The sequence below is a fragment of the Sus scrofa genome, chromosome 1 (assembly GCF_054392235.1).
Source record: "Sus scrofa isolate SSC_HxYL_T2T_F1_AM1 chromosome 1, Sscrofa_HxYL_maternal_Yorkshire_Landrace_v2.0, whole genome shotgun sequence".
Classification (NCBI taxonomy): domain Eukaryota; kingdom Metazoa; phylum Chordata; class Mammalia; order Artiodactyla; family Suidae; genus Sus; species Sus scrofa.
In genome coordinates this window covers 277,713,934-277,741,657 of record NC_139383.1, presented here as the reverse complement: position 1 = coordinate 277,741,657, position 27,724 = coordinate 277,713,934, and the positions used below count along the sequence as shown (strand labels likewise).

The 27,724-nt window shown below is 60.8% G+C and overlaps 3 protein-coding genes across 65 annotated transcripts in view; 2 read left to right on the top strand and 1 right to left on the bottom strand.

Moving 5' to 3' along the window:
- DENND1A (DENN domain containing 1A) overlaps window positions 1-3,809 on the top strand; it is a 520,477-nt gene extending 516,668 nt beyond the window's left edge. For all 47 annotated transcript variants that reach the window (XM_084995758.1, XM_084995669.1, XM_084995751.1 and 44 more), the window contains one exon: window positions 755-3,809. In XM_084995758.1, coding sequence (XP_084851884.1) covers window positions 755-1,945 — 1,191 coding nt within the window. In that variant the 3' untranslated portion in view covers window positions 1,946-3,809. The remainder of the gene's footprint in view (window positions 1-754) is intronic.
- Window positions 3,061-27,322, bottom strand: CRB2 (crumbs cell polarity complex component 2). Of its 7 annotated transcripts, none has more exons than XR_014826898.1 (13): window positions 27,158-27,322; window positions 20,123-20,446; window positions 17,381-17,576; window positions 17,101-17,240; window positions 16,459-16,644; window positions 16,169-16,282; window positions 12,581-13,453; window positions 11,984-12,492; window positions 11,330-11,495; window positions 10,369-10,584; window positions 8,845-8,961; window positions 8,096-8,213; window positions 3,061-6,324 (listed from the first exon to the last, which is right to left on the bottom strand). XR_014826898.1 is itself a non-coding variant. In XM_003122155.7 (13 exons), exons 1-13 carry the CDS (start codon window positions 27,255-27,257, stop codon window positions 6,100-6,102), a joined length of 3,852 nt encoding a protein of 1,283 aa, XP_003122203.4. In that variant the 5' UTR covers window positions 27,258-27,322; the 3' UTR covers window positions 3,061-6,099. The 7 variants fall into 7 exon arrangements, 4 of the variants coding, with proteins under 4 accessions (XP_003122203.4, XP_084851586.1, XP_084851582.1 ...); XR_014826902.1 differs by having other exon boundaries at window positions 10,469-10,584; XM_003122155.7 differs by having other exon boundaries at window positions 9,801-10,584.
- The window catches only part of LOC102165127 (uncharacterized), a 44,679-nt gene continuing 34,045 nt past the window's right edge, over window positions 17,091-27,724 (top strand). For 8 of the 11 annotated variants that reach the window (XM_084996739.1, XM_084996733.1, XM_084996736.1 and 5 more), the window contains exon 1: window positions 27,307-27,482. In XM_084996739.1, the coding sequence (XP_084852865.1) occupies window positions 27,339-27,482 (144 nt within the window). In that variant the 5' untranslated portion in view covers window positions 27,307-27,338. Of the gene's footprint in view, window positions 17,731-18,194; window positions 18,282-27,306; window positions 27,483-27,724 lie in introns of those variants that run through there. The other 3 variants (XM_084996702.1, XM_084996711.1, XR_014827695.1) reach the window with 3 other exon arrangements.

Here is a 27,724-nt window from a genome sequence, read left to right as displayed (position 1 = left end):
GACCCCCCGCCCAAGCCCTGGCGGGGCTGTGACCCCTGGTGGAACTCCTCGAAGAGCCCGTGGATCAAAGCTCCTGGCTCTGGACATTCGAGTGTGACCCCAGTCTTCCACTGTGACTTTCAGTCTCTCGTGCCCCCTCCCTGTGCTTCAGTGCCCTCTCTGGCCAGTGGGGGCTTCTGACTGCAGTCCCCGGGTCACACTGTGGGATTCACAAAGCACCTGTCCCTCTGCAAGGAGTTGCTGTTCCTACGCTGCCAGTGAGGGAACTCAGGCCAAGAGAAGGGACATGACACCCAGGTTGGGGCCCTATCCGTGGCAGAGGTGGGACTTGAGCCCGGTCCTCCTGTTTCCTTCGCAGTCAGCATGCCTTCGTCCGGGCCTCTTAGGATCATGGGTGGTTGAAAGTGCCCACACGCTTGGCAAAGTTAAAATGGATCAGGCCAGTAGAGTCGTTTTCCTGAAACTACTTGGCAGCGCCGGCGTGAAAAGACGGGGCTTTCTCTGGAGCCCTTTTATGCCACACAGTGAGAAAAGCCTGGCTCGGAGTCTGGACAGACCTGCACTTAGTTTCTGCTGCTGACCTGGGCTGAGCCCCCAGCTGCTCTGGGCCCCAGGGGGCTCATGGGCCACACTCCTGGGCCCCCTGTCCTAGCATCCGCCTGGCACACAGGAGCGGGAAGGGGAGGGGCGCTGCTGCCTTCCAGTCTGTCCCAGGTCAGCCTGTGGGGATTGCCTCCCTCCTTCCTTCCGACAGAGGCTGGACTTGGGCAGGAGCGAGAGGAGCCGTGGGATGCCAGGAGCCTTGAAGCTTGCCCACCCGTACAACAAGCTCTGGAGCCTGGGCCAGGACGACATGGCCATCCCCAGCAAGCCTCCGGCCACCTCTCCTGAGAAGCCCTCGGCCCTGATTGGGAACTCCCCAGCCCTGCCCTGCAGGCCCCAGAACCGGGACGGCATCCTGAACCCCAGCGACAAGGAGGAGGTGCCCACCCCAACTCTGGGCAGCATCACCATCCCCCGGCCCCAGGGCAGGAAGACCCCAGAGCTGGGTATCGTGCCCCCACCCCCCACTGCCCGCCCGGCCAAGCTCCAGGCAGCCAATGCTGCCCTCGGTGACTTCTCCTCGGAGCAGCTGCAGGCTGAGCGGGAAAAGCGGGCAGCCCTGGGCTTGGCCCCGTTCTCCGGGCTCCTCCCCGCTGCTGCCCCACAAGACCCCACCGAACTGCTCCAGCCACTCAGCCTGGCCCCAGGGGCTGCGGGCACGGGCAGCGACGCCCTGCTGGCCCTCCTGGACCCACTTAACACAGCCTGGTCAGGCAGTACCCTTCCACCAGGCCCTACAGTCCCAAATGTAGCCACCCCATTTACCCCCCAATTTAGCTTTCCCCCCATGGGGACCTCCACCCCATTTCCACAACCATCACTCAACCCCTTTGTCCCACCTGTGCCAGCATCACTGCCAACCATGCCCCTGGTCTCCACACCAGCTGGGCCTTTCGGGATCCCTCCTACTTCCCTGGGGCCAGCTTTTGCCCCCAGCCTCCTACTGTCCAATTCTGGCTTCTGTGCCCCACATAGGTCTCAGCCCAGCCTGTCTGCCCTCTCCATGCCCAACCTCTTCGGCCAGATGCCCATGGGTGCCCACTCCCTGCAGCCCCTGGGGCCCCCAGCGGTCACCCCTTCAAGGATCCGAACATTGCCCCTGGCCCGCTCAAGCGCCAGGGCTGCCGAGCCCAAGCAAGGGCTGGCCCTACGGCCTGGAGACCCCCCACTCCTACCCCCCAGAAACCCCCAGGGCCTGGAGCCCTCATTGCAGCCCTCTGCTCCACGAGAGGCCAGAGACCCCTTTGAGGATTTGTTACGGAAAACCAAACAAGATGTGAGCCCGGCCCCAGCCCCCGGCTCGGTGGAGCAGCTCAGGAAGCAGTGGGAGACCTTCGAGTGAGCCAGGCACCAAGGGCTGGGGACGAGGCTAGCCGGCCCCGCTTCCCCTGCCACTCTGTTTCTGCCCAGTTTCTGCTGGTGGGAAGGGATGGGACCCCTCTCTGCTGCCCCTCCTCCTCTCCACACTGCCCATCTCTGGAGAATGGCACCAGTTCCGGCCTGGGAATTGACCCAGCTCCCGGGCACCTGTCCCGCCCTGCCACCCCCTCCCCTGCACCCCTGATTGGGTTTTGCACTAAAGAGGTCAGCTGGGCCAACAACTGCCCCAGGCCATGTCCCAGCCACCTTCCCTCTGGAAACTGCCCACCAGGAGTCCCGAGGCTCCTCAGGATGCCTCCTCCCGAGCCCCATTCTCCTGCCCCAGCTGCAGCCCAGCCCTGCACACCCCACCTCGAAGGGCACAGGCGTCAGCGGGACCCTCAGTGTGAGCTCGTCTGCACGAGACACGCAGTTTGGAGTTTGAAGTTCAGAACCCTCCTCCCAGGCTTGAGGGTTGACCTGCCGAGGCATTTCCAAGCCTCCTCTAGCAATATGCACACTCATTCTTTCATGAGTCTTCACCCCAACCCCAACTTCCATTTTCCTGGCTCGGTAGGGATTTGGGGGCTGAGAGATCCCTGGGTCCCTCATGGTAGCCAAGCCCAGCCCCGGCCAGCCCTGCATGGGGGCCGGGAGCACCAGCAACCCTGATTCATAGAAGACAAACTTGCATCAGGTAAATCTGAGTGCACCAGGTGGAGTCAGGCTGCTGTTCAGCACGCGCCTTCTGGTCCCCGCGGGTTCTCCTGGTCTCCAGTTACTGGCAGGTGCGGCTCAGCCTCTTGTAGAGCCGGTCTGCAGGGGTAGAGCTGAGAAGCAGGCACTCGGATTCCAACTCAAAGGCCAAGCTTAACGGCACAGACTGACACAGGAGGCCCAGCTGCCCAGCTCCCTGGGGCAGGAGTGGGCAGGGCACTGAGCCCCACTCCAGTCCCACCCCCACAGGAGCAGGCAAACCTGCCTTCTTGCAGCCCGAAGGCAGGAGGGGGGCTCAGAACCACCCCTCCCCACCCACCTTGTGGTTCTTGCCAGCATAGAAATTCCTGAGGCCAATGTCACCAAAGCTAAATTGAAATGTTTTGTTATTATTTCTTTTATCTTTCTTTTCCTTTTTCCTTTATTGATTTGATGAATCTTGAGATTGACTAGTTTCAATAAACCAAGTTAAAATATGGCCCCACCATTTAAGAAAACAACCCTCTGAGACATGCAGGAAATTGTGAGCATTTCGTCCTGATTTCTCATTTCCTATTTGTGAATGGTCAGACACACAGTCTCAGAGGTGTCTGATGGGGCAAGGGGCTCCTGGAGGCCCCCGTACCTCCAGGAGCCTTGTCAGTGTCTGAGCGGCGGGCGGCTAGGAGACCTCCAGCCACACGCAGGTGAGGAGGCCTGGAGGGCCTGCCTAGCACACAGACCCTTCCTGAGTCAGTCACAGCCCCTCAGGCCAGTCTTCTCTCTAAATCTGGGCAGTGTCCTCTGGCTGCTGGAAGTAGGGAGCCGTGTCATGTCTGAGCCACGTGGGCACCTCTGGGACGCTCAGGTGTTTCAGTAGGGGTTCCAGATCCACCCGTCCTGGGCAGACTCCTGAGCCCCCCTGGGGACAAAGCAGCCCCCGCAGGGAGGCAGAGCCTGGGGCAGGGTATAAGACAAGAGGTACCAGGCGGCCTGAGGGAAGTGGAGGCCACCCCGAAGTCTTGGTGGTTGTGCTGGGGGCTGGTGGCCAGTGCGCCATGGGCACTGCTGTCTCTTCACTTGCTGGATTGAATTTGCAAATCCAAGGATGAATCTTGTGTGTACGTTCAATAAAATCTTCTTGGGGAAAAGGCTGGTATCCCTGTGTCCTGAGGAAGCTCTGCAGGGAGGGGAGGCCTCAGACAGCTGCAGCATCCCCATTTGTAGAGGCAGAGGCTGGGGCTCGGAGCTGTGGGGGGAGGCTTTGACTCCTGGCCCACTCCCAAGCCTTGCCCATTCAGGCCTCTGAGCCCAGCTCAGCCCCTTCCCCTCCCAAGCAGAGCATGGCACCCAGGGCGATGGGGGGGCTTCGCAGGTGTGCACAGGCCTGCCAGGTCCTCGGAGCAGAGCTGCGGGTCACCAATGATGTCAAAGGCACCCAGGCCCCATGACAACACGTGCAAGGGGACACCTGGAACTTCACCCCCACAGACCTCATGAGCAGGGCAGAGTCCTGGAAGTCACGCCTCCCTTATCTCTGTTGGGGAGGGAATCCAGACCAAGCATCCAGAGTGGGCACTGGGTACACCCAGTCCCCCCACCTGCCCATCATTTGGCCGTGTCCCCCTCCCCAGGCTGCACTGGAAAATGAACCTTAGGACAGCTCAGCGCTCCCCAAAGAAGAGCCCAGCTTTCCTATGTTGGGATTCCACGCAGGAGGTCTTTTCTTAGGGCTCTGTGAGACCATGGGTTTGCCAAATCTCTGACTTAATAAACTAACCAAGGCACTGGCTGTGGCTAAGCTGTTGGTACCAGACTTTCCTCTCTCTTTCCCAAGAGTCATGGAGAAAGTTGGGGGATAGGCGGTCCCACCTCCTACAGGATAAGGACCAAGTACCCCCTTAACCTAGTGTCCAGGGCCCTTCCCATCCCAGCCTCAGCTGAGTCCCCAGCCTCACCCCTGCCCCTGCCCCTCTGTCACCACAAGGCTCCACCTCTGATGTGACTCCTGTCCTCTGAAAGCTGGATGAGACCCCAGCGGGGGCTGGGTAAGGTCAGCCTCCCATCTAGAAGTGGAAAGGGGTCTCCTGGCCTAGGCACAGGAGGTGCTGGCCCGAGAAACAGGAAGGACCAAAGGGCACATCTCCAGGTCAGGGACAAAGGGACCGGAAGCTCAGAGACCAGGCCCTCAGCCAGGTCCCAGGGCTTAGACAGCCCAGTGTGAGGGCCTCACCAGGAAAGGGACTGGAAGCAAGGTGGCCGATTCTTGCCCTCATGTGTGTCTGTCCACAGGACCAACCCCGATACAGAGGCGGTGCCAACGTTTGCTGAGCACCCGCCTCAGCAAACAATCCTGAGGGCTTTCTGCAAGTCCTCTCCTCGAGTCCTCCCGACGCCACATAGAGGTGACTGGTCTGCAGAGGAAGGCAGCCTGGAGAGGACAGCGCTGGCGCTGGTGGAGCTGGAGAACCGCAGGTGGGCAGGGAGGGTGTCCTCAGTCCTCATCACCCTCTGGCCCCCCTGCTGCCCCTCAGGGAGCGTGCCCCTTCCCCACACCTAACAGGATGTCCTGGGCAGCCCTCACAGCAGACCCAACTTCAGCCACTTCCAGGGCCCCATCCCCGTAGTCCCCTGTGAGGTAGGCAGGGCTGCTTTCTTCAGGTGACAGGCCGGTGGGAGAAGGGCCCAGACACCCCCACAGCTCCTGCAGGTCTGCCCTGTGGTCTGTGTCCCCGAACCTGGCTCCGGGCGGCACAGGGAAGGGGCAGATTTGCCTCCAGGAGCTCACAGCCCCTGACTGATGTCCTGCCGCTGCCCACTGATTTCCAGCTGCCTCCAGGAGGGGGGCAGCCTCTGGAGGTGGGAGAGGCTGCCAGACCTGGGGCTCTGGTCCTTGGGCAAGTCCTGGCCTGGCCTCTGGGAGAACTAGTGTCCCCACAGCCCAGCCGCCCTTCTGCGGGGTCACCTGCACCCATGTGCACACACAGCAAAGATCTGGACATGCCCATGAGCCCCATCCGTAACACACTGGTATCTGCAGGTCCAGTCCCAGGTACACACACACACACACACACACACACACACACACACTCACACACTCACTCCTGAACTCATCATGTGCACCCCTGGTGCCCCCCCCCCCCCCCCCGCACAGCCATGTCCCTGCCACGGCAAGACCCAGCGGTCGGGTGGAGAATGGCCACAACCTCTCCGGACCCTCGTTGCTTCCCGGAGTGCACCCCTTCCCCTCAGTCCACAACAGGGCAGAGGCAGGGGCTCCCAGCAAAGGGAACACTCCCCCAGCAGGCATCCTGGGCCCCCTAGCAGCTCCCCAGGGCCCGAAGGGGCGAGCCATTTCCTTGCAGGTTCTGGAAGCGGCTCCTTGGGTCTCCAGGTGGAAGCTGACGACCTCACAGGTCCTGGAGCTGCAGACAGATGAGCCTAGATGAGTCTCTCCTCTGGTGGCACCTTGAGGACACTGTCCATCTCCAGCCGGGCTCCGGCCACCTCCTGCTGGCTGGGGCTGTAGGTGCCCTCTGACTGGCGGCGCTTTCTTGCTGCCATGATCCCTGAGAGGAGGCCCAAGAGGAGGAGGAGGAGGCAAGCGCAGGCCACAGGCACTGCCACCTCCAGCAGTGGGAACGGCAGCGGCAGTGGCAGGCCCTTCTGCAAGAGATGTGATGAGACGCCTGAGACCAGGGAGGCAGGGAGACCCCCAGGCCCTTCAGAGGAGAAGAGAAAAGCATCCCTGGGGCAGGCTTCCCTGGGAAGTAGTGAGAGACCTGGCCCCAGCAGTATGCAAGCAAGTGCCTGGGAGCCACCTATCAGAGCCACTGCAAAGGAATTCCTGTACAACCCAGGGGTTCTGGCCAGGAGGAGAGAACACACATTTATTGAATGCCCAGTAGGAGCTCAGCACCAGGCATGGGATTTCAGGTAATTTCACGGGAGCGAGGATACCTCCTTGTGTGGGCACAGGAATCCTTGGTTTATTTTGTTCACTGTTATGGCCCAAAGCGCAGAGCAGAGCCTGCTGGGCCAGCACTTGACAAGTATTAGATGAGAAGACAGAGGCTTCGCCCAGATTCCCCCAGGCACAGGACTAGTGGGTGTCGAGCCAGGACTGGTTCTCCTCTGCCGCCCGTGCCAGGCCCATGCCAAGCTCATACCACCACCCTTCAGCCTCTGATTCCAGCCGAAGGGCCTTCCTTCACCTGGCCAAGCCAGGCCTCGGTGCCCAGCCCTGCGGCCCACCGCTCTCAATAAACTCATCCAATCTGAAATGATGAGGCTTGATCCCACCTGATCCCAAAGGGTGCTCTAGTCTTTTTAAGCATCTGTGGAGACCATGCTTAACCCCAAAGCAGGAGGCTTCTCAGGCAGTAGCAGGGAGCCTGTGCAGGGCATGAGCTGGGGCAGGGTGACCTGGCCCAGAATCCACCAGGGCCTGTCCCCACCCCCCAAAAGACCTCTCCACCTCTTCACAGCCACCCCAGATGCCCCATCAGAGATTCTACAGACCTGGAATTCTGAAGCCCCAGCCCTCCCTCTGTCCCATGAGACCTCTCAGCCCACTGTGACCTGGTCCCAAGTCTCAGCACCCAGCTCTGAAAAAGGTACCCAAGGCTGTAGAAAAAAGTTTGTCTCTGCTCTGAATGGGCCCTCCCCAGCCTCGAGCCCTGGGCACTTCTGGGGGACTGTAAAGCCACTTCCTCTCTGGGAGGAGGCGGGGTTAGGGGAGCCAGAGGCTGTAAAGTTCAACTTGAAAGGAAACATTCCCCAGAAGCAGAGGGGATTTTTAGGTTTATGACCTGGGCTGCCAGAAGCTAGTGGAGAACAAAGCTCCTCCGGAGGCTTCCTAGCGCCGCCCACTCTGGGCTCCCTCCGGCCTGGGCCTGCAAAGCCCGCCCTGCCCCTTGGTGGGGAGGGGGCAGAGGGAGGTTCAAGCTCAAGCCGCCCGCCCTTCTATTCCCGCCCCTCCCTCAGCTGGGCCTCCTGGGTCAGGGCTGCCTTCACAGCAGTCAAGCCTCCTCTGACTCAGAATCCTGGGCACCCCAAATCTTCCTACTCTAGGATCCTGACTCAGAAATCACGGGGGATTTCAGGCTCCTGTACCACCAACCTAAATACCAGGATTCCAAAGTCTTGTGGGCCCTGAATCCCGATCCCAGATTGGACTTGGCAAAGCCCAACTGTTTCTCGCTGTGGTCCCCAGAGGGATGGTGAGGGCCCCCAGGCTCTCCCTGGAGTGAAAATATCTCCGGGGGCGGGGGTGTAGATGGGACCTGAGTCTTCTTTCCCTGCTACTCCCACCCCACCCCTGGGCTGGTCCAGGAACAGCTCCACAGGCACTACCCTCTCCCCCCACCCCACCCCACCCCAACATCATTTCACTAACGTCCAAAACAGGGTACCCACCCATTCTGGCATCACTCACCACCACTTCGCAGAACTGGCCTGAGAACCTTGTACTGCAGATACATTCATACACCCCACCAGCTGCCCGGCAGGTGCCCCCATTCAAGCAGGGGTTGGCTTCACAGGGGATCTGACACCTGGGAGGCAGGGGAGAGGGTGGGGCTGAGAGAGCTGCTCCCTCCCATGCTGCCTCTTGCTCCCCCAGCTCCTTAACCTCCTCAGATCCTCCCCCATCCCCAATCCACCCCCCACCCCCCACAGGCATCAAAGCTCATTCATCCACTGTCCCCAGCACCACCTCTGCCAGGCTGGGCTCTGCCAGGTGATCGAAGCTGAATGTAACCTCCATCACCCACCACGCCCCTTCACCCCAGCATTCATGACTGAGAATTACTCTCACACCATCAGAAGCCCAGGAGAGCCTGTGTACAGGCAGGCAGCTGCCCAGGGACGCTGATGCCATCTGTCTGCAGTGGGCCCAGAACTTGCATTTTTACAGCCTCCCCTGGCGGACCTTATGCAGGTGGGCTCTGAACACCACCAGGCAACCACTTCCCAGCAGGTGTCTGCATAACAGAGGATGGTCTTGGAAGCCCCAGAAGGAAAGAACTCAAGTGGCAGAGGTGGGCTGTCTGGCACGGTGACGACAGTGAGGGCTGAGAAGGTGAGCAAGGATCCACACCCCACTTCATCTGCCCTGGGTAGAGGGGATCCAGAAACCCGCTCTGCCCAGCTTTCTACACTCACCAGCCCACTTCCCACACCCACCTCTGGCCGGCAAAACTCTCCTGGCAGCTGCAGTTGGCACCCTGGGGCCCACCCTCACATGGGGCACCACTGAGGCAGGTGATGTTCGGGCTGCACTCCTCTGGCAGGACAGGCAACCTGAGCAGAAAGCACAGAGGCTGCACTGGGGGCTGGACACCTGGGAAGGACCTGGCCACCCCCACGCACTATGGGTCACTCAGGGGACCACAGGCCACCTGAGCCTCTGCATCATCACCCAGGGAGTTCAGAGCCATCTCTTAGAGACCCTGCTGTCAGTCTTGGGAGTGGTGTCTGGGGTGAAAGGAGTGGAGCACAGGCCACCTGTTGCTCTATCCCCACCCCCAACAATGTGTGCAACCTCTAGACCGCCCCCCCCACCCCGAACTCATGGGGCTTTTCAGAGGCTCAGAGTCTTCTGAGGAGCCGATGAAGTGTAAGGCTCTCCTGGGGCAAGAGCATCCTCCTAGACATAGAGCCTCTGCCAGACGCCCTCCATAAGCTTGGTTGCAAAAGGAGTGGGGAGTCGTAGCCAGATTGAATAAGGGAAGGGGCCAAGACCCGCTCACTCCGCCCCGTCCCTCGGGCCTGATGGGGGTGGCCATCTGTGGTGAGCAGCTCGGTTGGAAAGCCTCTAGGTTTTCCTCCAACACTAGCTCTGGGTTCCCTGCTGCCACCACCCCCACCCCCACCCCCAGACCACAGCGTGGCTTATCTCAAATTCAAATTTCCCCGGGCGACCTGAATGTTATCTGGCAACTCTAGGAGGCTGCTGTCCTCAAGTCACAGATAAGGGCTTGGTGGCTCAGAGAAGGGATGTGGCTGGCCCACGGAGCCAGCGCATCCGCAGCTGGCCTCCAGACTAGCCTGCCCCGCCCACCGGCCGCGGGCGCCTCCTCTCCTGTCCCCACCCCTGTGGCAGCCGCCAGGATCCTGGGTCCCAGAACGCCTCGGCGCACCTGCAGCGCGGGCCCGCGAAGCCGGGCGGGCAGCGGCACTCGAAGCGGCCGTCGGGGCGCGCGTGGCAGCGGCCGCGCGCGCAAGGCGCCGAGCGACACGGGTCGGCGCGCGCCTCGCAGCGTGGGCCCTCCCAGCCTGGGCCACAAGCGCAGGCGACTGCGTCGAAGAGGTCGCGGCAGGCGCCGCCGTGCAGGCAGGGCGACGGAACACACACGGGCGCGCCTCGGCAGCCGAGAAGCGGGGCCGGCGCCCCGGGCCAGGCTGAGAAGGGCTCCCGAGAGCCGGGGGCCGCGCCAGGCCGCGGGCGCGCCAGGGGCAGCGGGAGGCCGCCGAGCGCCACGCGACCCAGGCAGCCGGTGAAGTTCTCCGCCAACAGGACGCGCGCGGCGCCTGGGCCTCGCAGGAAGTCCAAGTCGCCGGCCAGGCCGCGCAGCGCCACGGGCGTCGCCGCGCCGTCCAGCCACAGCAGCCAGCGCGACGCGGCGGCCTCCGGGCGCTCCATGGCCAGGCGCACGCGGTGCCAGGCGCCGTCCGCCACGCGCGGCCCGGGCGCCGGCAGCACCGCACCTGGCAGGCTGGGGCCGCTGCGCACGCTGGCCGCCAGTGAGCCGTTGCGCACCGCCAGCCAGATGGTGGCAGGGGCGTCCTCGGCGCGCAGCAGCCCGGCCTCGGGGTCACGCGTTCGGAAGGCCAGTGACAGGCCGCTGAGAGCGCGCCCCGACGACGCGTTGTGCCCACTGAATTCAGCTGGGGGGCCCTCGCGGAACGTGGCCTCGGCCACACCTGCAGGGAGACAGAGCGTCGGGGGATGCCCTACAGGCGCCCACGCCCAACCCAGGCACACCGCGGTGACGTGCAGACATTGTCTGCCACGCCCCCGCCCCCCCCCCCCCGAGGGGCACACCCACCCTCCCATCATCTAATCCCAGAAACTCTTCTCCCAACTCCCCACTTACAGAGAAGCAGCTCCAGGCTGGGGAGACCTCCCTCACCGTGTCCCCACCCTCACCCCTGCACTCTAGATCACACACCAGGTAATAAGAGCCCCCTGAAAAATCTGCCTTCTTCCCTTCTCCATGAAGTTGCCCTGTCATCACTGAGGCTCAGTCTTCACTGCAATCATTTTAATAAAATCCAGTCACCTTTTTAAATCACCGCCTTCCTGCTGGCCCTCCCACGGCTCCCCACTGTCCTTGGGGAAGAGCCCCATGCTGCCTGGCCTAGCATTCAAAGACCCTAGCAATCTACCTGTACTTGTATTTCAGCTCTTATAAACCTCAGGGCCTTTGCACATGCTTTCCCCCCACTTCCTGAAATGTCCTTCCTTACGCCTGGCCAGAGTTTTATTTGCCCTTGAAAATGTTGCAAGTGCTCTCTTCCTCCAGAAAGACTGTCCCGTATACAGTGGCTCAACCATACCGGGCCAGCGCTCTTGGGATCCTGGTCTATTGTCTCCGACCCCTGAGGGACAGGGTGGGATCTAACCCAGCTTGGGTGTCCATGTGGGCCACCCAGGGCACACACTCACAGACAAAGCCATCAGGGACCTCCTCGCAGGTGGCAGGCGGGAGACAGGGCTGTCCAGGACACCACAGCTGTTGGGCACATGTGGGCCCTGTGAAGTTGGCAGGGCAGGTGCAATGGAAGTCATTCCAGGTGACGAGGCAAGTCCCACCATTGAGACAGGGGTCAGGCTGCAGGAGGACCAAGGCAGGTTACCTCCTCACCAACAAATAGAGAAGTTACTGTCATCCCCATTTTACAGAAGAGAAGACAGGCTCAGAGATGAAAACCCCCTTGCCTGAGTCACCTAGCCAGTAGAATAGAAATAGAGGCAGCAGAATTCCCACCCAGACTATCCTAGTCCCAGGACTGGTGCTTTGTTCATGAGCCTGGGTGTCCCTGTCCCCAAGCGGCTCCTGCAGAAAGGCTCAGGCAGCCTTCTGCCTGGATCAGGGTGTCTGTCTCAGATCAGAACTGAGAAGAGAGGCATGGGGACTACCAGAGGCCAAGAGCAGCTGGCCAGAGAGGAGATTAAAAGTGAACCCTGCTCTCTCTCTCTCCAGCAGTGGAACCCCGGGCAGGTGCTCCACCTCCTCATGCTGTCCTGCCCAGGACAAGGACAGGCTAACCCCCAGCGATGCTGCAGGAAAGGACCCATACCCTTCCCCCTGGCACTCACACTGCAAGTATCCTCGGAGACGCAGCCCATAGTGAGATTCCAGGACTGCCTGCTGCCCGGGGCACTGGGCTGGCTGGAGTTCCCCAGCAGCGGTGGAAAGAAGGGGAGGTGAAGGCCGTTGAGCCGCAGGTCTTGGATGCAGCCTCGGAAGGGCCCACCCCAGGGCTGGGCATCAGCAGGGAAGAGCCTCCCACCCACATGCACCTGCTGCCCCAAGCTCTGCAGGTGGTCAGGCCCAAAGCTGAGCATCACCAGGTGGCGGAGCCCATCATCCCAGCGCCCTGGGAGCAGCAGCGCGGGACTGCCCAGCACCTCGGCCCGGATCTGGCCCTCGCTCAGGAACACCGTCAGGCCAGCTGCTGAGTCGTTGGCAAACTGGAGCAGAAGGCCAGCAGGTTCCCGAGTGCGGAGGAGGAAGGACACAGTGAGGTTGGGGCCTGGCAGCTGGTTGAGCAGGAAGGAAGCAGAGCTCAGGGTGCCCCCCAAGCCAAAGGTGGCAGCAGGAACCTCTGCAGGGAGAAAGGGTGCTGGGCGTGAGGCCTGCGGGCTGGGGGAAGGCGCAGCCCTTGCCCTGGGCCCACCTGGCCCGTTCCTCACCATCAGCACATGTGGGACCGCTATAGGGCCGGGGGCAGTCACAAAGGAAATGAGTCCACAGGTCCACGCAGGTCCCTCCATGGGCACACGGCGGAGGTTGACACTGCTCCTGGCGCCCGCAGCCCAGGAGGACATTCTCGCCGAGATCCTCAGGCAGCAGGAGGTGGCCGTCCACGTGGACATCCTGGAGGCAGCCTGCAAAGGCCCCGCCACCCAGCTGGCTGGAGCAGAACCCAGCAGGCATCGGGGCCTGGGAAGCCAGAGGAGGCAGGGCCACAGGACTGGAGGCCATACACAGGCGGGCAGGGCAGCCTTCGTGCCAGAGCCGCAGCTCCAGAACCTCTAGGCGGAGTGCCACCTCCACTTGGTGCCAGTAGCCGTCATTTAGGGCCATGTCCAGCAGCCTCAGGACAAGCACATTGTTGCCACGGCTCCTGAGTGTGGCCTGAAGCATGGCCCCCACCAGTGCCAGCTCCAAGCTGTCCTGAGTATCCCAGCGAGTGGCCAAGGGACCAGAAGTTACTGTGGTACGAAACCTCAGTGCCAGACCCAAGGGACCACCAGCTGGCACCACAGCCCGGACAGGGTTCCCAGCCACCACGGAGAAGGTGGTATTCTGGCCACACAAAGGTCCATGGGTACCAGGTGGGCAGCGGCAGGTGTAACTGTGGACCCCTGACTTGAAGGTGGGGATGCAGGTGGCAGCCAGCGGGCAAGTGTGGCCCTGGCACCCGGTGAGCTGCACGGAACAGTCATGCCCACCCCAGGTCTCTGGGCACCAGCAGATGTAGCCGGCCACCGTGTCTTCGCAGGTGCCACCGTGGAGGCAAGGCTCTGACAGGCATTCGTTCACATCCTCCTGACATGTCGGGCCTTCAGGAGAGACCAGGCCAAGGCTGAGCACCCCAGGCCAGAACCACGGTCCTGACCCAGAGCCTACCTGCCTCAGCACAGGGATCTGTTTCTATCAGCCAAACCCATTCCCAATTCCCAAAGGATTTCTCATGGTCCCCTAAAGTCCCTGGACACTAGAGTCCAAGATGCTCTTTCCTTTACCACACCTGGTGAGTCTCCAGGCCCTATGGATTCAATCCCCTAAACACCCTCCGATCTCCCCTTCCCACCTCACAAGCTCTCCAGGGCATGTCTAGTGTCTGCTAGTTCTCCAGCCTTTAGAACCCGCTCCACCATCCATCTCTAAAAGCAGCCAGAGATCTATTTCTAAGGTGTGACCTGGCCAGGTTCCTCCATTGATTAAGGTCCAGGCTCTCAACCCTGGCATTTGAGATCCAGAGGCTGGGCTCTACCAGGCATGCAAGTCTCAACCCTGCTGCCTACAACCCTCCAGCTGCCTCTTCCTCCAGGCATTCCCTAGAAAGTCCTGCCTCTGGGGCTTTGCTCTCACTGCCCCCTCTCATTCTCCCTAACCCCACCTTTCAAACTCCTACTCATCCTACAAAACCGAGATTCAAACACCCAGTCCCCTAGGAGGCTTTCTCTGACTCCCAACCCCAAGCTACTGTGTCACTCCCAACTCTTTTTGCCCATTCCCAGGCACAGCTCTCCAGAACCCTGTATTGAAAATATCTGTTTACTCAGCTGAGATCTCCTGCAGGGGCCTGGCTATGTCACCGGTGCCCAGCAGTGGACCTGGCATGACCTTTGTGGACAGAACAGTGAAATGGAGGATGCATCTGTGGCACTCAAGTAGCTCCTGGCTCTAAGCCCTCTGTCCCTCTGCTCTATGGCCCCCACCCTGGGTGTGAAAGGGCCACCTCGCGCTCCCCTTCAGGAGCTTCCATGCCAGGTGCTCTGGCCCCAGCGTGGGTCAAAAGGCCACAGCCCAGCCCCAGCTCAGCCAGAGTCTCCACAAAATCACCAAGGCCAGCCCTGCCCGCACCCATGTCTCCTAGCCAGAAGAACCCAAGCCCACAGAATCCTCCAGAATTTGAATCTTGGCCCTAATCAGCCCACAAACACCATGGCCTCCTTCTGAGGACAGCCAGCCCCACCTCCCCCTGCCCAAGGCCGAGCCCCGCATACCTGCCAGGAGCCACAACACCCCCAGGAAGGTCCTCAGAGCCCACAGCCCCATCGCATGTCCCCACAGATGGGCGGAGAGTGGTGGGCAGGCGCCAAGGCTGGGGAGCGGAGCTCCCCGCCTGGCCCGGCCGCCTCCTTCGGAGCCAGCTCAGGAATGCCAGGCACTGGCCTCCCCCACACCCAGCACAACCCAGAGGGAGGATGGGGTGGACAGCGGCAAGGATCCCAGCCCCACGGCTGGGGTTCCCCTCCCAGTCCCTGAACTCGGAGGTCTGACCTCCCTGCTACCCATCAGCTGAGCTCAGCTTGGGGAGGAGCTGGGCTCCCGCTGACACTGGTGAACCTGGGTGGGGAGGGGGTTGCCACCCCCTCTCTAAAGCCTCTGTCACTTCATCTGTAAGATGGGGACTTAGCTTATCTCATGGGGCAGTGGTGAGAAGAAAAACAATGCAGAAAATGCCTTCTGAGGCAGGACATGCCGCTGCAGGCCCACTGTGTGGGGGCCACTGCTTCTGGGACAGGACTCGGGGAACCTCAGCCCGTGGGAGCAGTAGATGGGCTCTCAGGGTGCCCGGGGAGGTTGGCCACCCAGGAGTGGGACGCTGAGCCCCAGCCTCTTTGGGCAGGTGAGGGGGTGAGGGACAGAGATCACCACCTCCTTCCCCAGGGCCGGGAGCCTGTGCCCAGGAACCGTGCCAGGGAGAGGAGGCCGCCTGCCTGAGCAGGAATGCGGGCGGGTGTGGGGGGAAGCGTCACAGGCATTCCAGAGGGGACAGGGACACTCAGTGAGTGCGTGAGAAGTTCCTCGGGTTCACCAGTGTCTAGAGAAAGATGTCTGCGTGTCTGGCACCTGCTGTGCCCAAGGCAGGGAGAGGCTTTCTGCAGAGCCAACTCCTGCCCAACAGGCCCCAGCTCCCCAAAGAGCATACTCATCCTTCTCTAGATACTGCTCCCAGATCTCATGATGCTCCCCACCCGCCACCACACCTACACCCACACCAGCCACTTTGCCTCCTCTGTCCCAGCTGAACCACCCTATCCCTCCTGCAGGCCCCTAGGCCCCTGCCCAGCCCTTTTATGTCACGTGTCTGGGACACTTCACACTTTCTCCTGGACAACCTTGGCCAGCTGGCAAGATAACACCCCTGACCCCCAGTTCCAGGCGCATCTCCTGGGCCCCAGACCCCAGACCTCCCTGCGGGTGCTCCACAGGCACTCCACATGGACAAGGCTAAACTCGTCATTCTCTGCCCAGCATCACCCAGGGCAGAAACGCAGCCGGCATCCCTGACCCCTCCCACTCCCACCTGGAATAGCCCTCAGCCCTCAGGACTGGAGAGTGTCCCACGCAAATACTTCTCAAGCTCCACTCCCACCTCCGAAACACAGGTTCCAGCTTAGCCCTCTCATCTGTCACCTCGGCCACCACATCCACCTTGTCCCCCATCGATCCAGCCTGCACACATCAGCCAGAAGGAACCTTCTTGTCCCAGGCCCTCTAACTCTGACTTTGCCCTGCCCCAGTGCCCACCCCACCCCAGACACCTGTGTAGCCATCTGGACAGTGGCATTGGAAGCTGTTGGGCAGGTCCTGGCAGAGGCCTCCGCTGAGGCACGGCCGTGAGGCACACTCGTCCACGTCCACGCTGCAGTCATCCCCTGCAAGAAGCCCAGCTGTGGTTCCCACCCTCTCCCTCAGAGCCAGACTGGAACTGGAGAGCCCATTTCAATAGCTATGGAGACTGAGGCCAGGGAGGAGTTTGAACCCAACCCTGGCATCCCTCCCATGCATCTGGATGCTACAGACATGCTTCCCTGGAAGGGGGTGGACTCACCCTCAAAGCCCAGAGGGCAGCGGCACAGGAAGCCAGCAGCATAGCGGAAGCTGAAGGCACCTGGGAAGGCAGCCTGGATGCCCCCATAGAGGGTTGGGTCAGAGCGCTGCAGGCACTGGCCCCCATGCTGGCAGGGGCCCGATGCACACTCGTCCTCGTCCACCTCGCACCACTCGCCGCTGTATCCTGGGGACACACATACACCCGTGCACGGGGATCAAGGCACAGGCGGTCATCAGGCAGCACCCCTCCACTGCGCCAGGCCAGCCCAGGACCAGGCTCAGACAACAGCTCCGAATATGGTCACTGATATTCTGAGGAGGGACACATTGAGAAGAGTAGGAATGACCAGGGCAGCCTTTGTCACCAGCAGCACCAAGTCACTATTATTACCAGTATCAGGGGGCACTTTGCACGTGCTGGACCTTGTGCCAAGGCTCCATGGATGTTACACCTTTAACCTCCTCACAACAGCCTGGGAGCAAGTGCTATGATTAGCCCACTTTGCAGATCAGGAAACTGAAGCGCAAAGAAGGTTACCACCGCAACGCACACACTGCCTCGTCCACTGAGAGCGCGTGCGCACAAGCCCATACCACCCGGTAGCCCCACCACCCCCCCAGCGCGCACGCGCACACACACCTGGCCAGCAAAGGCAGCGGAAGCTTCCCAGGCCCTCCAGGCAGGACGCGTTGTGTGCGCAAGGTGACGATGCGCACTCCAGCACCTCCTGCTCACAGCGCGTGCCCTCAAAGCCCGTGTCCGCGCAGTCACACTGGAACCTGTGGCCGGAGGCGAGGGCGGGAGGAGTTGAGGGGCGAGCCGGACCCCCAGGCCCTCCCCTGCCTCCACTGTGCCACCCCCCCGCCCCACAGGCCCACCACGCAGTCTCCCGTCTGAAGGTACCCGGGCGCCCGCTCACCCGTTGACCAGGTCGTGGCACACGCCCCCGTGCGCACAGGGCTGGCTCTGGCACTCGTCCAGGTCCAGCTGGCAGCTGGCGCCCCCGTAGCCTGGCGCGCACACACAGCGGTAGGAGCCCACGCCGTCCAGGCACGAGCCCCCGTGCAGGCAGGGCGCCGAGGCGCACTCGTCCACCTCTGACTCGCAGGTCACGCCTGAACAGGGCCCGAGACAGACGGAGAGATGGACGCCCAGAGGGAGAGCGAAAGAGGCCGAGCCAGGCTGACCCAAAACCCGCTCCAGACAGTGACCAGCAGCGGAATGTCAGGATCCAGAGAAGAAATCCGTCGGTCTGTTCATCCAGAGCAGGTGTTTCTTGCGCCCGCAACGGCAGTGGGGTTAAAACAACACAGACATCCCTGCCCCCTTGAACTCACAGCAGTCTAGCCCAGGAGACGGGGTTAGGTCAATATTGCATAAGTGGGGACCGATTTTTAATTTTGATAGGCTCAACAGTGCCAACGAGATGGATCTTGTAAAAGCAAGAGCCGGCTCTTGGCCAGGGGAATTGGGAGTCAGGGAAGTTTCTTGGAAGAGGAGCCTTTTGAAGAAGGAGGGGGCATTCACTAGACTAGGATAGGGGCCTGTTGGAGCAGTTAGAGGCCAGAGAGACAATCGGTCAAGACTTGCTTGGGGCAGGGGCCTCATGGAGGGTCAGAAGCCAAGGGGAGAGCAGAGGGGAGGGGTGGGCTGGGGTCTGGCCTTGGGGGGCCAAGTAACACAATCTGAGCTTATATCCTACCAGTTTTCACACCATCCTATCTGCATTTTAGAAGCCCCGCTCTGCTGGCTTTTTGCAGAGAGTGCAAATATGGACCCCAGGCAGGAGGGACGCAGCGTGGTGGGAGATGCTGGAGCAGGTAACCAACTCCTTCAGGTTTTCCCTGCACTGTTTTTTGTTTGTTTGTTTTGTCTTTTTGTCTTTTATAGGGCTGCACCCACGCCATATGGAGGTTCCCAGGCTAGAGGGTCTCATTGGAGCTATAGCTGCCGGCCCACGCAACAGCGACAGCAACGCCAGATCCGTAACCAACTGAGCAAGGCCAGGGATCAAACCTGCAACCTCATTGTTCCTAGTCGGATTTGTTAACCACCGAGCCACTGAGCCACGACGGGAACTCCCTGTTTTGTTTTTAAAACTGAAAGTCCTGTATCCTGGGAACCCCCCTCAGTCCTGGACAAAACCAAGAGGGTTGGGAGGCTCTCGGGGGTGGGGCTGTGGAGATGAAAGGAGATGGAGGATCTCAGCGTTTGGAGATGGCCTGCCCAAGCCCATGGTGGAGGCCACATTCATTGTGCACTCCAGTGGCCCTGCCTCTGCCCCTACGTGGGATTGGTCATGGGAAGCCAGGGACGCAGCTGGCTCCAGCTGGAACCCTCCCCCCTTCTCAGCCCAATGAGCACAAAACCTGGCCCCTCCTTCCTGTGACCCAGCCCCACTCCCACCCTCTGTGCCAGGGGGAGCCAGGCCCAGGGCTCCTGGAATCCCAGCCTCCCCCGCCTGGCTCAGAACGGAGGGAGGAGGAAATGAATCACAGCAGACGCTGCCCCCAGCTCACACATCCACAACTCACTCAGAACGCCTTACCCAAAGCGTCTGAGCGCCACACATCCGAGTACACACACACCTGCTGGCACCCACACACGGACAATTCCCACAAATGCATTCAGGGGGCCCAGACACTGGGGATACTGACAGACACAGAGGCCCTTTATGTAACCTACTCACACATCATAGCTAATCTGTCCAGACACCTGAAATCTCAAATGATGAGAAAGGTGCACAGAACCCATTTTCAAAGTTCATTTTCATCTGTGTGCTAAGATCCGTCTCTCTACGCCTCATTTCCTGGAGCCCAGCCCACAGTCTGCACCCCGTACTCTGAGGTGACCTCGCCCTGCCCTCTGCCCTCAGAGAGAGTCGTCTGAATTCAGGGTTGACTAGAACCTGCAGTGTCCACCCTGCAGGCTCCCAACTGCCCTAGACCTAGCCTCGCTCCCAGACCTGTCCCCAGCTTCCTGACTTCTAGGCAGTTGGCCCAGGATGCTCTCGCCTTGGATGGTGGTGGGGCAGGGACAGGACCCTACTGGGGAGGAGGGAACTCCGACCCCAAGACAGTGGACGCCCTTGGAGTGCGTCTTCATTACTGCTTGGAGCAAGATCAGCAAGCTCATCTATGCTGGAGCTGTGAGGGCGCAGGGGGCACCCACTGGGGAGGGGCGCCGGTTACCACCCAAACCATACCAGGGGTGTTCACGCTCTAGAACCACTAGATTAGGCACCAAATGGTGTCTGCGCCACTGGCCAATGGGTCTGTGAGTCAGTGCTAGAAATGCTGTCTAGACACGTCTGATTGAAGTCAAACCATGCATAGCTGCACTCTAGTCCCAGAGATGCCTGGGGGTGTCTCCACCCCCAGCACCGCCTGAACCCTACAAGGGACTGACATAACATTTGTCCAGTGCCTGTTCTGTGCCAGGCACCCTGCCAGCGCTCACACACTCGCACGCTCATCCAGAGCTGCCAGATTAGCCGGAGAAGCATCGATTCCACAGCAAGGCCAAGAGCAGCCATACCCTAGAGCTGCCAGGCTGCCTGGGGTGTCTACGCTATGGTCAGAGCTGAATACACAGTTTGACACTCTGAGCCCCTGATGGGATGGGCATTACATCTGCCTCCAGGGACAGCCTAGGCCATTACCTGCATAGCCGAGGGGGCAGTGGCACTCATAGCGATCAGCCAGGTTGCGGCATGTGGCCCCGTGGTGGCAGGGCCGGGACGCACACTCATCAATGTCCAGCTCACAGTGTGGGCCCTGGAATCCGGGCACGCAGTAGCAGCGGAAGCCGTTGGGATCTGGATCCTGGGGCACACACAGAGCACCGTGGTGGCATGGCTGGCTGGCACAGCCCCGGGGCTCCGTGGGCCCGCAGGTGTAGCCACCACTCTCTGTAGCCTGGCATTCGGTCCCTGGAGCACACGGGTCTGAGGCACAGGCCCCTGGGGTCTCCGAAGGCACCGTTCCTGTGGAGAAAGGAAACTGGCTGGTGGCGGGAGTGGGGAGGGTAGGGTGGAGGCAGGGACTTCCTGGACACTCCCCTCCCCAAATCCAGGCCCATCCACAGATCACAGATTTGGGGAGCAGCAGTGGTCTGTCCTACACAGGAGGATGGAGGGAGGGCCGGGGGTCTGCAAATGGGGTCCCAAGCAGCTGCACACCAGAACTGGGAGCGGTTTCAGAAGACCGTCCATGGCAGAGAAATAGGGCCTGGGATGCCCGGCTCCCCAACAGGATTAGTGAACAGACAACCCTGTGAGCTTCAGGGTCTGTCCTCATGTTTCAGCCCCACCTGGGGAGGGGGTCCCCAGCCTGCTTCCTCCCAGGAGGGGGCCTCCTCCCATTGCCCACTCCACTGCTCCTGCTGGGGGTCTGGTAACTCCATCTCTGCGTGAAACTGGAGCCGAAACTGGAGCCGGAGGACTTCAAAGGCCCCTCTCCGCAGTCGCCCCTCCTCCCTCCCTGCCCTGCTGGCCTGGGAACCCCTCTGAGGATCCCTCACTGGCCGAGGTCACAGGGTACAGGGCAGGTATTGAGACCTGCCGGTGGAACTCCTGGCTCTGGCCACTGCGCTGGCCCCACAAAGCAGATCCTCTGTTAGAGAATCACCCCCTGATCTAGAGGCCGCCTCCCTCCCACCCTCCCTTCTTAGGCCCGTCAGTGTCATGCTGGTCTAAGAACTTTGAAGTCAAGCAGTCCTGGATTCAAATCCCAGCCTGGCCAACAAACTGTGAGACCTTGAGCAAGTCATTCCTCCTATGAGCCTCCCCGGTTTGAGTACTGGCCACGAGGTACTGAAGAACTGAAAGCCTCAGAGACAGCAGTCAAGTGCCCACTGGCGGTAGGAATGCAATAAGTCATGGGGGAGGGGGTGCCTCTGCAAGAAGGAGGCACCCCCTCCACCTGGGGCTCCGAGAGGCACCCCTCCCCCCCAAGGTTGTCATCCAGACACTAACCAGGCCCCGGAACAGCTTTGAGCCCTGCATCTCCCCTCCCCCACCTGGTGAAGACCCCCAGATAAGGCTCGGCAGCCTCTCAGGCGTCATCCACATTCCACCAGGCCAGGCTTTCCACCGGCCAGCCCCCACCCTCACCAGCCAGGGCCAAGCCAGATGGGGGACAGGGAGGCAGAGATACCGACTCGTGGACACAGAGAGGGAACAGCCATCAGCCACCCACCCCCAGCTCCCAAAGCATCTGGTACAGCTCAACATGGGCTCACTCTTCCCAGATGCCCACTGAGAGGGAGTGGGGGGCAGGCAGCCACCCAGGGCCAGGCATATGGCAAGAGGGGCAGAGGGTCTGAAACGCCTTCTGGGGTTCTGGGGTCCACAGATGACCTTCTGGGGCTCTGGGGTCCACAGACCCTCTCTGCCCATAGTTCCCCTCCCCAAAGACTGGTCACACGGGCCTCTCTGAGGGGCTTATGGGTAGCTTGTCTTTCTTTTTCCCACCCTGAGCCACAGTGGCTGATCACTATAGACTGTGGTCTCCCAAGGTAGATGGTCTGATGGCAGGGGAAGATGCTCTGATGGGGGTGGGAGGATAGTCTGATGGAGTAGGAAGATGCCGTTATGGGGGAAGATGCTGTGATGGGAGGAAGATGCTGTAATGGGGGGAGGATGCTGTGATGGGGGGAGGATGCTGTGATGGGGAAAGATGCTGTGATGGGGGGAAGATGCTGTGATGGGAGGAAGATGCTGTGATGGGGGGAAGATGCTGTGATGGGGGGAGGATGCTGTGATGGGGGGAAGATGCTGTGATGGGAGGAAGATGCTGTGATGGGGGGAAGATGCTGTGATGGGGGGAGGATGCTGTGATGGGGAGGATGCTGTGATGGGGAAGGATGCTGTGATGGGGGAAGATGCTGTGATGGGGAAAGATGCTGTGATGGGGGGAAGATGGTGTGATGGGGGGAGGATGGTCTTTTGGGGGTGGGAAGCTACTGTGATAAGGGTGGGAGGATGGTCTGGGGGGGATGGGAGGATGGTCTTTTGGGGGTGGGAAGGTGCTGTGATGGGGGGAGGATGCTGTGATGGGGGGAGGATGCTGTGACTGGGGGGAGGATGCAGTGGTGGGGGTAAGATGCTCTGATGGGGGGGAAGATACTCTGGTGGGGTGGGAGGTTGATCAGGCTCCCTCAGGAAAGGACACAGGTTTAGACATCAGACCCGGCTGGTTCTGGATGAACAGTGCCCACCTTGTGGGTGTTGTAAGGAGCCACCAAGGGGACATGAGTGAAATCCTGGCACCAGTGAGCCTGCAGTGAGGGCTCTGGCCATTAAAGTCAGGGTCCCTTGACCTGCACACTCAGGAGGCACAGCACAGTAATCACGTCTCCTGCTGAGGGGCCTTGGCTGTGGGTGCTGGGCCTGACAAGGCACCACCCTTCATCTGTGTGACACAAGGGACTGCACCCCAGTCTGGAGCTCTGTCCCCAGTTCAGAGCCCTCCACTTCCTAGCAGGCTGGGGAGACAGTGCCTTGGGGGACCGGGAAGGTGTTCATCACAGTGAGAGCAGGTGGGCTGTGACCCCATATGACAGAGCCCGGGGGACAGCGCCCAGCCCCACGGGAGGAAGGAGTTCCTGCCGACAGCGGCAGGGGAGCGGTTCGTCCCACGAGGCATGCAGTGCGCCAGAAACCTGCGCGTGAGGGCCAGCGCATCTCCCTGTCATCTGTCTGCACATCCGCCTAAGAAGGTGGAAAGGGCTTTTTCCCTTTTTTAACTTGAGCAAAGTGAGGCTCCGAGATGAAGCGACTTCACGGTCCCCCAGGAAGGGCTGGAACCCAAACCCAGGTTTCACTGTTCCACAGCCTCCAGAATTACCCCAGAGCCTAAGAATTCAGATTCCTGGGCCCCTCTTGCAGACCCAGAGATCCAGAACCGCTGGGCCTCGGGTCCAAAAATCTGCATTGCGACGTGCGCCCTGGGGGTTCCTTTGCACGTTGAGGCCTGGAAAGGAACGCAGATCTCGGCCTCTCTGCCTCCCAGGAGCGAGCCCGGGAGGCCAGGCTAGCCCGGGGCGGAGCGGAGAAGTAAGGATGGCGGGACAGGGGAGGGGCCTTCTGGGCCAGGCTGGAGGGGCGTGGCCTGTTGCCAGGGTGACGAGGGGCCTGTGCTTATCTTTACAAATCCCTCCTGACCTCTCAGGCTGCCTGGGACGACCTGGCAAGGGAGGGATTAACCGACCACCGCCCCCCCGGCCCCACCCCCACCCCCACCCCGCCCCGGACCTGCTGCCCTGCCTTGGGAAGGCCCAGAACCCGTCTCTAGGAAGGGAATTTTCTCCATGGAAAGGACAGGAGTTTCACAACAGCGGCCATTTAGTGCACATTCTGTGCTCTGGGCCACGCTACACCTCCTGCATCTATTATTACGTTATTGCATTTGATTCAAAGTGGAAAAGGTGGGTGCAAATTAAGAAAGTTTCTGCTTTTCTAACTCAGAGAGGTTAATAAACTTGCCTAGGGTCATCCCTCAGAAAATGAAGAGGCAGATCGATTCCGGACTTCTGAGAAGCCCATATCTCCCAATGCATGTGAAATTCTGCAAACTCTAAATTGCCACCCACCGATCGTCATTTTAGAGCATTCTAGCTCAGCCTATCCCAGGCACTGACAGAATCTCTGAAGGTTTGCCTGAGAGTGGAGGTTCCAGTATCAGCCTGGGCAGAATGCATGGTCTTCCCTGTCTGTCCAGAACCCAGCTGCTAGCAATCCCAAGGTACTTCGGGCCTCACTCGGTGCCTAGTAACTCCTACTCTATGTGCACTTGTAACGGGCCTAGTGAGAACGGCCAACAACAAATGAGAAGTGTTTCCTGAGGGTGGGTTTTGTGAAGCTTCCCATCTTGACAAGGCAAAAAAGAGAATATATCTAAGACGCCACCCAAGATCTCAGAAGATGTGCTTTTGGCCTAGGGAGAAAAAAAAAAGTTTATCTAGTAGCACAAGGCCCCAAGCAAAGGACTGAATAATAGTGCAACTGAGGCAGAACCATTGGAAAAGGGCTAACTTATTCTAATAAGGCAGGAAGGTTGGGAATAGTCTTTTACGAAAATGTTTGTCACCCGAGGTTAAAAGGCATAATGTTGATAATGGCAGCAGTAGCAGCCACAGATCCTCTGTCTACCCTTTGCCAGGCCTCAGTGACCCCACTGTTCCCAAACCATCGTCTCAGAGCACTGGGGCCATGGAGGCACGTCCTGAAATGGGGGCGAGACCAAGCAGGTGGGGCTCTGGGCCTGCCACCACCAGACCGGCCACTTGTAACTATTTCACTTTTAACTATGAGTGGGTGTCCGGCTTCTGTCTAAAAATGTCCTTTGAAATGGGCGGCGGGGGGGTGGGTGGGCAGGGGGGCTTGCCATGCCAAACCTAAGTTGGAGAACCACTGCATTTTCTTATTGAATTCTTGTAGCAACCCTTGGAGTGAGCTGGTTTGCTCTCTCTAGACAGAAGCACAGAGAAGAGATGTGACTTTACAGACTAGTCCCAGAGGGGACTGTGAAATCCTGCCCCCCTCCTCACCCTGCCCCACCACACATAAGCTTTGTGACTCAGAGCAAGTTACTGACCCTCTCTGGGCCTCACTTTCCTTCTCTGTAGACTGGAGGTATCAGAGTCAACCTCAGAGCGCTGTTGTGAGAGTTAAATTTGCTCATGTTAGTTCAGCAGCACAGCGTCTGCCCCGTAGTGGCCGATGGTATTATTTATTCATTTGCCAACAAATTTTACTCAGGGCGAACACTGACTCTTCAACAGATCCCGATGCTGGGTGCTTGTGTGCAGTTCCCCACGCCCTGCCTCTGTCCCACAGGCTCCCACCCAGCTCTGGCTGGAGGAGGGGCCAGACTTGGGGCTGGACTCGCCACCCCTTTGTCATCCAGGCTCCCAGGGTGTGCGGGGAGCGGGAGGGATGTGAGAGCCTGATGTGCCCCATTGTGCTCTGAGATGCTTGGCGCTCTCCTAGCAACCAGCCGGCCTTTGCGGCAGAGAGGGCCTGAGGCAGAGGGGCCCCCACCCCCCCCCTCAGGGCCTGACGGGCTTGGCAGCAGAGCCTGGGGCCCAGGGCATCCAGAATCCCCAGCCCCTCTGGGATGGAGGCTACTTTTCAAGTGACACAATCCCCAGCGCCTCTCCTCCCGGCGGTCAGTACTTGGGTCCAGCATCCAGAAATGCTCAAGACTCCACCACCCCCACCAGCCCTCAGGGATCCGCAGAGAGGGGGCTCCCTCTGGGGGGAATCGCAGGGGGAAAGGCTGGCCCTGGGAGTCCCAGCAGGGCTGTGGGGGGGGGAAGTGTGTCTATCAGTGTCCGTTCCCTCCTGTAGCATCTACTTTGTGTTCAGGCTGCTGCAAGGTGCATGTGAATGTACGTCTGAGTAAGAATGCACACATGTGTGCAGGCACACGTCACGTACGTGTCATGTGTGTGCCCACAAGTGCACGCGTGGGGGGGGGTCTACGTGTACCTGTGGACACCTGTTCACGTGGTCATGTGTCCCAAACTGGTGTGCTGGCAGGTGTGTGTGTGTGTACACATGTGATTTGTGTGTGTACACGCATGTGTACATTTGAGTGATCTGTGCGTGTGCATTGTAGGGTAGGGGACAGGCACCAGCTCACATGCCCCTTGTGCAGAGAGCAGGCCCCCAGCTCCTTTCAGATCTGCCTCAGGAGCCCAGGCTGCAGGCCTGCGGAGAGCAGAGGGGACGAAGGCTGAGAGGCTGAGGAAGCACCAGGTGAGGGCCTGGGTGGAGGGTGGGCCCCACACCCTGGGAGTCTGAGGAGGCGGGGGCTCCCCCAGCCGTGGCGGTGCCCAGGCCATTTGCCTGCGCAAGACGTCCCAGTCCTGGCCCCGTAGCTATAGTGACCAAGACAAAGCGTCCCTGGACCCCCCAGGAAGAATCCTAGGCCCGTGTGCAGGAATCCACTTGGACAAAAGCAAAAGCCTCTTGGTGAACAGGGCACGCTTCAGAAAGCCCTTTCAGCTTGGCCTGGGAATGCCGGGTGGGGGCAAGAGTGGACACACGTGTTCCCAGGTGCCCAACCACCCCCCAGGGACCCCAGAGCCCCCCAGTGCAGGCAGGGCCAGCTCACACATGGAGGGGATGCAGACAGGCGCCCAGCTCCCCTGGATCTCCTTCCCTCTTCTCCACCCCAGTCCCCCGGGCTGGGGTCTCCCGCCCCTACCCCAGGTCACGAGCAGAGACACAGTTCCACCCACTTGATAACTTCAACCCCACAAGTCACGCTGGGATACAGCCCACCGCACCCAGAGAGCCTCAGACACAACTCCTGGCACGGGCGGGACAGCCGTCCCACCTCACAACTTCCACGCACCTACGACCCACACCCCGGCCTGCACACAGCACACATCAGAGCTCCCCAAACGCTGACCTCACAGGCCAGGACACCCGAGCCCCAACACCCCCTCCCGTGCAGGGTACAGCACCCCTCCCGAGATGCACGGAGCCTGTTACCCGGACCACAGCTGGCCACCATCCCCCCACAAAGTCCCCCTCGACCACGCGGGTGCCAGCTGCCCCAGCAGCACTCCCCTCTGCACCCCGCAGTCAGCCAGGCACCCACACGGACAGCCCCCCAGGGTCCAGGGAGTCTGTTTTGGGGGCAGAGCCAGCCCCAGGGCCTCCAAGGCTCAGGCCCCAACTCACCGGTCGGGAGGGCGAGGGCAGGGGCCCAGAGCAGCAGCAGCAGCAGCAGGAGAGGAACTGGGGGCATGAGGTCCTGGGTCCCAGGCCTGGCCAGCGCCATGGCAGCGCTCTGCTCCGCTGGCGGCTGTGGGAACAGGCGGCCTGGCGGGCTCCACACCCCCTCTCCCTCCAACCAGCACTAATGCCGTGGACAGAGGCCCGGCCCCTCCCCCGGCCTCCCGCCTCCTCCCCAGCCCGGCCTCCCCTGCTGCTCCACCTGGAGCAGGGCTCCGGAGCAGGGGGCCAGCCACCCCTCTCCCCAAGGCCCCAGGGCTCCAGACTCCAGGTGAGGCCTCAGGGGTCCCCCGTGGGTCTGATGCTCTCTCAGGGCCCACCCCTCTCCCCCTCCTGAGCCCCCCCCCCCCCGCCTTTGCGTCCCTCCTCTCAGGTCCTGCTGCCTCAGCCTCCTGAGAGACACTTCTGTTCCGAGGGGCTCTTCCTCTCCCCAGACGATGCCAGCGACTCCCAAGACCTCAGCGATCCCACGCTGCCCCCCACCCCTTCTTCTCTTGGGGCCGGGCCTCCCTC

What these genes read in the sequence shown, in the direction of transcription:
- CRB2 (XM_003122155.7), bottom strand. Translation starts at nt 27,257, where the DNA reads ATGGCGCTGGCCAGGCCTGGGACCCAGGACCTCATGCCCCCAGTTCCT. An exon ending in CTGCCCTCTGGGCTTTGAGG is followed by an intron (nt 16,283 to 16,458) that starts GTGAGTCCACCC and finishes GGCTTCTTGCAG; the next exon opens with GGGATGACTGCAGCGTGGAC. An exon ending in TCTCCGAGGATACTTGCAGT is followed by an intron (nt 11,496 to 11,983) that starts GTGAGTGCCAGG and finishes GTCCTCCTGCAG; the next exon opens with CCTGACCCCTGTCTCAATGG.